Raw genomic sequence first — 11,650 nt, 5'->3', positions numbered from 1 at the left:
AGCACATGGACAACGATGTCCAGATTATTACTGCGTTACCTGTGTCTAACAATTTCTTTCGTACTCTCAAATTGCGAAATTTACAAGGATCGGCCTAAAATAAAGTCTAAAGATGGAGATCTCTATTTGCAACCAGCATATGATAGGAGCATATATTTAAGCACTAATGGCCCACGATCTACTGTTTTCGTTGGTGAAATCAACTTACTCAACGTTAGCACCCATAATAAAATCGAGACGTATCAACCCGTACAGAACGACGACATCGATAAACTACTAAACGGTCGCAATGGTATATTACAAAGGCTTGAAACGTTGGAAAATCAAAACTTGATATTACCTAGTGATCTGCAACATAACATATCTGTGATCTGGACAAGAATTAATAGAATAACGAACAGAATCCATAACCTTCAAACACAACTCAATAATAGAGGTAAAGATGATTGTCAATCACATACATGTCTAAATGGAGGCACTTGTTTACATTTGGTGAATGGATATCATTGTTTATGTCCTTCCAATTGGGAAGGACGAAATTGTGAAGTCGATGTCAACGAATGCCGAAACTTTTTTGGTACAGACTTGGGCTGTCAGAATGGAGCAACATGCATTAATAGACCTGGTACTTACGAATGCTTGTGCAGATCAGGATGGCTTGGAATTCATTGTACGAGTAGGGAGAAAGATTGTTCCGGAGGAAATTATGAAATGTGTGGTCACGGTACTTGTGTTGCAGTCACATCTGGCGTGGGTATCAAATGCATTTGTGATCAAGGCTGGACTACAAATGGGACTGCAGTAGCATGTCTAACTGACGTGAATGAATGTGATACAAGTCTAGGTCCCCGTTGCTCTATTAATCCTAAAGTGGAATGTATCAATCTTCCGGGATCATTTCGCTGTGGTCAATGCCCACCGGGTTATGACGGAGATGGATACAGTTGCTACGATATAAACGAATGCCAAACTATCCCTAACGGTGGATGTAGTCCTTTGGTAGCATGTCACAATACTATAGGTTCTCGTATATGTGGTCTTTGCCCACCTGGATACCAAGGTGATGGCATAACATGCTCATGGAGGGGCTCTTGCAGTATTAATCACGGGGGATGTCATCCATCGGCGCAATGTATCGAAAACATGGCATTTGGTGGTCAAATTGCACAATGTCTATGTCCTGATGGCATGGATGGAGATGGAGTTGGACTCGACGGGTGTTATATATCAGCAAGCAACAATTCCACTCACAGTTGTGTGGACGAACCATGTGGTCCTCATGGACAATGCCACATGCTCCGGACAGGATACACTTGTTTATGCTACAGAGGATTCACGGGAGCCCGTTGTAATATTACACAAGATTACTGTGCCAACAACCCATGCCAAAACGGTGGTGTATGCAGAACAGACGAATCAATGGCAAAAGGATTCCGTTGTGAGTGCAGTGCATTATATACAGGAACAATGTGTCAGGTACGTGCTAGAAATTGCGGAGGTTTACTAGATAATGAGGAGGGCAGTATTGTTTATCCCATATCTAATACCACTTATGAACATAATTCCAAATGCGCCTGGGTTATTCATACTGCACCAAATAAAGTTATCAATGTTACTTTTAGCAAATTTAATTTAGAATTAGAACCTGAATGTCGGTATGATTTTTTACAAATGCATGATGGTCAAAGTTCCTCTAGTCAACTTATAGGTAGATTCTGTGGTAACAAATTTCCTAAGGGTGGTAACATTATATCGAGTCACAATAATTTGTATCTCTGGTTTCGTTCGGACAAAACAGTAGCCAGAGATGGCTTTGCAATGCATTGGAATAGTATAGACCCAATTTGTGGTGGTGAAATAAATGCTACCACACACGGCCATATCAGCTCTCCAGGATCGCCTGGAAAGTATCCACCTAATCGAGACTGCTATTGGCATTTAACTACTTCTTTTGGCAAGAAAATACAATTACATTTCTTCGAATTCGACATTGAAGCACATGCTAACTGTAGTTATGATTATTTAGCTATTTATGATGGAGAACACTCTTATGACCCACTTCTTAATAAATATTGCAACTCAACCCAGCCAGCGCCTGTCCAGTCAGCAGGCTCGGAATTATTAATTCATTTTCACTCAGATGCTTACAGTTCCGGTAACGGATTCCAAATAGCATATGCCCCTATAAACGGGGTGCCAGGGTGCGGGGGGTACTTTACTGAGGAACATGGAGACATCGTATCACCAACATACAATGGATTTTATTTAAACAACCTAATATGCGAATATAAAATTAAAACTAGTCCAGACACGAAAATAAAAATTATCTTTAAAAGCTTTAACATAGAGAGATCTTTAAGATGTCACTATGACTATTTAAAAATTTACGATGGACCATCTTCAGATTCACGTTTAGTCGGCAAATTTTGCGGCGATGTGAATTATCCAAAGTTTTATGTTTCCTCTTCAAACTTTTTGTTCTTTATATTCAGAACTGATCGCACTAAAACATTGGAAGGATTTAGAATAAGTTATAAATCCATATGCCAGTACACTATAACCGGAGATAGTGGTGTAATAAAATCACCTGGATATCCTTTCAATTACCCAGTGAATAAAGTATGTGAATATATCATCGAAACTATTCCTGGAAAGGCGATACAATTAACTTTCAAAGATTTCGACATCGAAGATAACCGATATTACAGTTGCCAATACGATAATTTAGAAATAAGAGATGGCCCTAACGTAAATTCCACTCTTCTTGGAAAATATTGTGGAGGTACGGAGCACATCCCTCCTACACAAACTTCCACCCATAACTTCTTGTACTTAAAATTTACTTCCGATATAAGTATTTCCGGCACTGGTTTCTACGCAAACTACACTACACTTGATGTCGAATGTGGTGGTATATATAAACAAACAACTGGTCTTATTAATCATCCATCTGATGATTCACTATACAAAAACGAACAAAATTGCACTTGGATTTTGATCGCACCCGAGGGAATGCATATAAAACTAAATTGGAATAGTTTTGATTTGGAAGAAATGCCATCATGTGATAGTGACTATTTGGAAATTATCGAAATGGATAGTAATAATAAATACGATACCATGGGCAAATATTGTGGAACTGTTTTACCTCCCGCTGTAACAACAATGACAAATCGTCTTATTCTTAAATTTGTTTCAGACCGAACTATTCGCTCTGCAGGTTTCTCAGTATCCTATACATTTTTAAATTCAAGGTCTCATTGCGGAGGTACCTATGTGAAAACTCACGGATTTATTTATTCTCCAGATTGGCCTAAAAATTATGAACCTAATCGTGATTGTGTCTGGACCATCAAAGTTCCTGCAGGGCAACAGATTTCTCTTAATGTTTCTCAGTTTGATTTAGAGAGATCTATTCGCAACAAATGTGATATTGGAGATTATTTGGAAATACGAAATGGTGCTACAGCAAATTCACCGCTGATCGATAAATATTGCGGTCACTTCAATTGGAAGCGTTTTATTTCAACGGGCAATTCATTATATCTACATTTTCATTCTGACTTCTATATGGGGGGAGCTGGTTTCAAAATAGAATGGGATGGTACTCTTCAAGGTTGTGGTGGAACATTAACAAGTTCTAGTGGATCTATATCCTCTCCTAACTATCCTGAAGTATATGACGAAAACTCTGAATGCTTTTATAAAATTATTACAAGTCATGGATCACGAATTAGCATTAGTTTCAAAGAATTAGATTTAGAGCGCACGCCACATTGTAGAGACGATTATGTCGAAATATTTGATGGTAGAGACGCTAATGCAAAGAGTTTAAGGAAATTATGTTTCATGTCACCAGCAGCGAATGGTATTGAAACAACGACAAACATTGCATATGTTAAATTTAGATCTGATTTCTATATGGGAGGCAAAGGATTTTTACTTGATTATGTTACAATATGTAGAAATAATATTACTGGAAGTTATGGTGTTATTGAAAGCCCTGACTACCCGAACAATTATCCTTTAAATCTAAACTGCTTATGGACGATAAATGTATCTAAAGGAAGCAAAATTAATGTAACATTCACACATTTTGATGTCTATAAATCAATTCATCTGCGCCAATACCGTCGCTGGTGGGCTACGACGTGGCGACCAGGTTGTGAAAGAGATTATTTACAACTAAAAGAGCCATCTCAATACCAAGAACCAAATAAACTATGTGGTACATCAGTTCCTTCAGCTTTAAGCACAAAAGGTAATATATTAGAAATAAAATTTGTAACCGGTCTCTTTAATTTTCATTCAGGATTTCGACTAGAGTGGGTAAGGGATGGTTGTGGAGGTCACATCCGTAAAATGTACGGTGCGTTGTCCAAAATGGTCGACTCTGGTGGACAATTGGAATGTGAATGGATTCTAGAAGCACAACCAGGAATGAGTATATTTATAGTTTTGACAAAATTATATGTTGCGGATTCGCCAAATTGTACAACGGATTCATTAGAAATTTACAACGGACCAAATATTGACTCGCCACTAATATCAAAAATATGTCACAAGAAGGACGTAACAATACAAGGTAACACCAATTTCCTGCTAGTAAGATTTATAAAACAATCAACGTTAAAAGATGTTCATTTTGAGATACAATACACTTCAGCTAAATCTGTTTGCGGCGGCGTATATAACTCAGTCTCAGGTTTCATTACTTCGAAAAATTACCCGAAAAATTATGAAAATAACATGGATTGTACTTGGTCCATAACTGTCGGTGTGAATCATCGAATTGAATTAAATTTCGTTGATCTTGATCTATACTCTAACGTTAACTATGACATACCAGTTTGTGGTGATTCGATTAGATTATACGATAGTATGGACATATCAAATTCAAACTATACAGATATAATTTGCCCAAATTCACATACCTCACAATATATTTCGAAGGGAAACACACTTTTATTACAGTTCATAACTGATAATTATGGGACAGCAAAAGGTTTTAAGATAAATTTTAGTGAAACATGTGGTGCAGCAATAGTAGCAGCTTACGATGGAATAATAACGAATGATAAATTTATTAGTAACTCCAATTTAAGTTGTGTCTGGACCATTTCGGCTCCTGTCCCTGACAAAAAAATATCATTAACGATAAGTCACATATCGTTACCTTATGATAGTGATATTAAAAACAAAAGCTGTCCTTCTTCTTATTTAAGAATTTATGATGGAGACGATGAAAATGCTCCTGTTATTGACGAATACTGTGGACATCGAATACCCTCCATGATTGTCAGTCATGGTAGCGCTATTACTGTACAACTTGGCACTAATACTGATAAAATTATAGGCCATTTTTCTGCACATTATACCTCCATAGACTCTGCATGCGGAGGAACTTTAACTTCAGAAGAAGGCGCCATAGCTTCACCTGGTTACCCTCGATCATACCCAATAAACGCTAACTGTGAATGGATTTTAAAAACATCTCCAGGAAATAAAGTGTACATAGCGTTTGAATCTTTTAATATTGAATATTCAGAAGAATGTAATGAAGATTATTTAGAGATCCGTGAAAATAATGGCGGCGGTCGCCTCATTGGTGTCTATTGTGGTGACACTGTACCGATAAATACAACAATAGCTGCAGAGTTATTCATTAAATTTCACAGCGATAATAAATATAGCGGTCAAGGATTTCTTATACGCTATGGGTTTATTCATGGAAACGAAATCACAAATCTCGAAAATGGTGAAATAGCATCACCTTTATATCCAATTGCATACGATAGGCCAGGTGAATTCTGGTGGCGAATTACGAGTGGAGTGGAAGCTATTACTATCATAATAGACAGATTAGAAATTCATACTTATGGTGACATTTGTTACAGTAGCTTAACTGTTTTTGACGGACATAATGACGAAGCTCCAGTCATGGAACAATTTTGCGGAATATTAACAGAAGAAAAAGTACTACACACATCGTCTAATGCCGTTTATATTAAACTGACATTAGATGAGTCCAACAGCGGCGTTTTGTTCCATCTTCGATGGTCTCGAGAAAATAAAGTAGTAGAACCTGAAGGCACTTCAATTAATTGTGGTTCTAATGACACTGAAATTATTATGCCCGGTCACGTCACTGTATTTACGTCACCTAATTATCCTGAAGAATATGACAATAACTTAAACTGCCAATGGATATTTAAATCGATGCCAGGCTATCATTTAACATTAATGTTTAACGATTTTAACATTGAAGAAATAAACAGTTGTTTTGCAGACTTTGTATCAATTTATAAATCTGATAACTCAATTGACTGGATACCAATTAAAGAAAATATATGTACTACCGAAAGTACGTCACAAGGTTTTAATTCAAGCACATATTTAAAAATTACTTTCCATAGTGATTTATCAGTGGTAAAGAAAGGTTTCCATGGTTTAGTCAAATCTGTATGTGGTGGTACAATTACAGACTTATCTGGTGAGTTCGGTCCAATTATATCCGATAATATAAATACCTATACACAACCAAAGGTAAAGTGTAATTGGATAGTAAAAGTTCGTCCAGGCAGACATATACATTTAATATTTGAATATTTTAATATTACAAACAAAGATGACGAATGCAAGACATTTGTTGTTCTGCATAATGGCAATTCAGTGGATGCACCTTTACTATCAAGTGGAAAATATTGCGGTTACTCGCATGAGAATAGAAGTGAAATAGTTACTTCAAGTAATACATTATTTGTAACGTATGAAAGTAGTATTTATCATAATTTGCAGTCTATATTTCATGGTTTCCGTATACGATATGAAGAAGAAGGCAACAATTGCGGATCAGTTAGTAAATTAGACATTGATCGTCCGTGGGAAATTATAAGTTCACCAAATTATCCTTCCATACCAGATCCATATTCTGAATGTGTGTGGAAATTCAGTGGGCCTTTCGGCGAAATATTAAAAATAGATTTTCTAGACAGATTTGATTTAGATTATATAGAAGACTGTCCTACAGAATCCATTGAAATTCACGACGGTTTATCAGAATTAGCTCCGATAAAAGGAAAATTTTGTGGTGAAAAACCAGGAACTATCAAAACCAGTAGTAACACACTATATATCAAATACTTTACTACTTTGTCAGAACCAAGGAATGGGTTCAAAGCTAATGTATCTATAGATATTTGTGGTGGCACTGTAATTGGCTCAGTAGGTGAAATAAAATCACCAGGATATCCTAACATGGTAAAATTATCTTCTGGAACGGTTTGTGAGTGGCACTTAAGAGGTAACCCTAGTCATATTTTGACTATTAAGTTAGAGGACTTAGATTTACTAGAATCAGAATCACCATGTGGTACCAAAGTTACGATTGAAGAAAATATACCTGAGAACAATACAGTTACTATATTAAAGACATTTTGCTCAGAAAGTGTTTTTAATATAGGATCTGTAGTTGAAACATCTACAAACGAGGTTACAATAAAACTACATCTCGGTAAACCAAGCGAGTATGCGGTAGTAACTCATTCACGTGGGTTTAAATTTACTTTTAATTCTTCTCTACCATCTTGTAATGGAATTATTACAACACCTGAGGGATATTTAACAACACCAGGATATCCTCGTGAAACGTCCATAAGACAATGTCAGTGGAGAATTACAGTTCCCAATAAAAAACGTAGAGTTCGATTAGAATTATTAGACTTTGATGTTGATAAACAGAGAATCGGTATATATAATGACAAAAACTTTCAAACTAGCATAGGATATGTGTCTAACAGTGACACCTCTACAAATAATACGAGTGTTTTCGAATCTTCTGGTAACGAACTTGCATTATATATCTGGTTAAATAGTTTCGGAAAAACTCACCGATTTAAAGCAAAATTTAGTTCTGACGAGGATGCATTGTGTGGTGGAACGCTGAGTGGAATAACTGGGGAATTGATATCCCCAGTTATTGACCGATCCTATTCTTGTAATTGGCACTACAGCCAGGACTTGTTTGCTGATTTTAAGAATTACAGCACCTTGTATATTACTGCAACTGTAAACTCATCAGTAACAAGATCACGATGTAGATACTCTGATCCTAAATTAAAGATAAAATCAGCTTTTAATCGTGGAATGTTTGGTTTTCATCGAGAAATTTGCGGCAATAATGAAGCTTCATATCGGATACCAACCAATGTAATTGACTACAGAGCAACAAAGAGTGAGAGTGATTCGTTTTACTTCCGAGTTCAATGGAAGTTGCAACCATGCGGTGGATTAATACATGCAGGAGATAATCCTGTGAATATTATAAATATATCGAACACATCTCTATCAAAGTATACTGTAGACTGTGCTTGGACTATTCAATTGCCTCCAGGAAATAAGGTTGAATTGAAATTAGAGGGATCTTTCTTATTGGACTGCCCCGACGAGTTCTTAAAAATATCCCGTAATGTCCCATTTTCATCTTATATAGGAGATTACTGTAAAAATAGAATGCAAGATGCTGCTATTGTTGAGTCATTTTCAAATATTGTTGTTGAGTATCACTCTAGTCCAAAGAATTCTACAAACATAAAACTTATGGTAAAAACTACCAGGCATGGTTGTGGGGGATTATTAGGAGCTTACGATAGAATGTTTGCATCACCTAATTACCCAAATGATTACCTTAGTAACCAAGAATGCTCATGGGAAATTAAAACTGATTTAGGATTCAGAATATCACTTAAATTTGTTAACCGTTTTGGAATAGAAAGCAGGCCAAACTGTACAAAAGATTCCGTGATAATTTATGACTGGAAAGACGAAAAGTATACTCAAGTCGCAAAATTATGTGGTAGAGAACTACCACCGTCATATAATTCCACGTATAATCGTATGAAAGTAGTATTACATACGGATAATGATATCAATTTATATGGTTTTGAAGCTTTGTGGGATAATTTCTGTGGAGGAACATATGTAGCGACAGAAAAAAAACAATATATTTACAGTCCCGGTTATCCGTATAGCTACAGGCCTAATATGGACTGCACGTACAAAATTACAAAATCAGCGCCAGGGCAAAAACTTGCAATAAAATTTTTGGAATTTGAAATAGAAGGTTCATATCCTAATTGCGATAGTGATAATGTTACAATAACATCAGAAGGTAATTATGATTATATTTACGAAATATATTGTGGAAAAGAAATCCCTCATTACACTCCCGGTTATGATGACGTAATAATAACATTCAAAACAGATACATTTTTTCAAAAAAAAGGTTTCAAGCTATCTTTCACATTATTTTCTTGTGGTGGTCAAATAAGAGAACCCAAAGTTCTAACAGCAGTACCTCAAGGTAATTATTACAGTAATATGAATTGTACATGGTTTATAGAAGGCCCAAAAAATAAAATAGTGACATTAAAAATTCTTTATGTCGATTTAGAAAATAATTATTTGTGCAGTTCTGACTACTTAGCAGTGTTTGATGGTTTGACTATAGAAGACGACAAACGTCTAGCATTAATCTGCGGTAATGACAATTCTACGACTGTAATCAGAAGCAGGGGCAACACTATGGTGTTTCAGTTTGTTTCCGATCGCAGTATGGTATACAGTGGGTTCAAAGCTCATGTGTTCTTTAGTTACTTCGAGTCTATGGGCTGTGGTGGAAAGATTAACTTGATGCCTTCTTCGTCTTATATTTTAAAGTCTCCATTTATTAACTCCAAAGTAGTTTATGAAGATTTCTTGGACTGTCACTGGTCAATTTTAGCACCTCCTGATTACTCCATTAAAATTCAATTTACATCATTTCATATTGCACCTTGTCAGAACGTTAATCAAACGGCTCTAGGTTATAGTAAATGTGACTGTGATTCCGTAGAAATAAAAAACGGTGTGAATCCTGATAGCTACAACATAGGCACTTACTGTGGTCATTTTTTACCACCACCACTTATTACTTCTTCTAATGAAATGAGCGTAAGACTTTCCACAGACGGTGAGATAGAAAGTTCTGGATTTGAAGCTACTTTAACCGTCCAAAAATCCCTGTGTGGACAATCAGTTTTTAACTTGTCATACGAAATAAAGACTATTAAGTCACCAGGTTACGATAAAGCTCTTATTCCAAGATCAATCCGATGCATCTATCAATTGAGAGCCGATAACATAATGTATAATACTATTCATATCCGTATTGTTAACCTAGAGTTAAAGCCCAGTACAACACCCGATGCATGCGACAAAGATAAATTAGTAATTAGTGTTTCTAAATCTCTACATAACACATCTGTTGGAAAGGATTATATTATAAGAAACACAGATGAATTTTTTACTAACATGATTTCAATGACCTCCTTGGTAGAAATTAAGACACCTAAAGAAATTACACTTTGTGGACTTAATAAAATGTCAGATATATATGTTAGTGGAAGTGTTAGTATACATTTAGAAACATCTCCTGATTATGATAGTACTCCGTACCGAGGCGTCGAGATGGAGGTATCTTTATCTGGATTCTGTGGTAGGAACTACACTGAAAGACATGGTAGGATAAAAAGAACATACACACCTGGCGATGGAAACACTGACGATTGTTATACCCTTATTACAGCTCCTGAAAATTATACCATATCCCTATACTTCCTATCAGTTATTCCAGATTACTGGAATAAAGATGTCTTCTTAGCTATTCACGATGGTAACGTAACTGGCTCAACAAAACTGGCAAACATTAATACAGAATATTATAACAATCCAGTGTTCTCCACTGGGAGATATCTGTTGTTACATAGCCATCAAGTAACAGATGTACAAATTACTTACGATGCGAACTATGTTATTACAAACAAAGGACGTGGATGTGGAGGTCAGCTGTACAATGAACAGGGCATAGTTACCAGCCCGTTATATCCAGAAATTTATCGTAAGAAAAACAAATGCGAATGGGAACTTGAAACTCCCTTAGGTACACGTATAGCCTTGCATTTCAGCGTCTTCGACTTAGGCACAGATTGCGATAATAACTATGTGGAATTAGTAGATCGACAAGGTAACACTATATCAACTTACTGTTCCGAAACCCCCGCAGATTATATAAGTACTGAAACGTATGTAAAAATTGTATTCACAACAACTGTAAATAACGGTGGCTCAGGGTGGGTAGCGGAGTTTGTTGGAATTTTGTAATAAACCGTTATGAAATTAAATAAAACAATCAAACTAATTCTAATAAATGTACGGGGCCGAAAATTTATTTATTCTGCGTGGGCAAAGTCACGGAAGACGTGTAGTAGTACTAGATTCATATGGGCAAACAAATTATACATGACCAATATTCATAGCAAATTGCTTTAAATTTGTCCTATAAACATGTAATTGGTCTACAAGTCGTAGACCAACTTAGTTGTTGATAACAATGTCGTTAGTAACTACTAGTGTTAAGCTGCTTATTGATTGTAAACTTGTGTAATAATAAGAAAGTTTGTAAATACAATAGTTAAATTTATTTCTTTTTGTCCTTCAGTATCATGTAATTGTAATATTTATAATAGGACTGAATCTAAATAAAATTAATTGTAAAAACATATATGATCTTTATGTTTATTTCAATATTAAGACTGTAGCAGAGTCCCAACAG

The 11,650-nt window shown here is 35.8% G+C and overlaps 1 protein-coding gene across 1 annotated transcript; it reads left to right on the top strand.

Moving 5' to 3' along the window:
• Positions 1-11,561, top strand: LOC131846103 (cubilin-like). Its single transcript, XM_059195327.1, has one exon. The coding sequence runs from the start codon at positions 16-18 to the stop codon at positions 11,197-11,199; it is 11,184 nt and encodes a 3,727-aa protein (XP_059051310.1). The 5' UTR covers positions 1-15; the 3' UTR covers positions 11,200-11,561.
• Positions 11,562-11,650: the final 89 nt, after the last annotated feature.

The sequence above is a fragment of the Achroia grisella genome, unplaced genomic scaffold, assembly GCF_030625045.1.
Source record: "Achroia grisella isolate CSIRO2021 unplaced genomic scaffold, CSIRO_AGI_Agris_v1 utg501, whole genome shotgun sequence".
In the NCBI taxonomy this organism is placed as follows: Eukaryota; Metazoa; Arthropoda; class Insecta; order Lepidoptera; family Pyralidae; genus Achroia; species Achroia grisella.
Note: the sequence above shows the minus strand (reverse complement) of the source record. Positions and strands in the feature narration are given on the sequence as shown.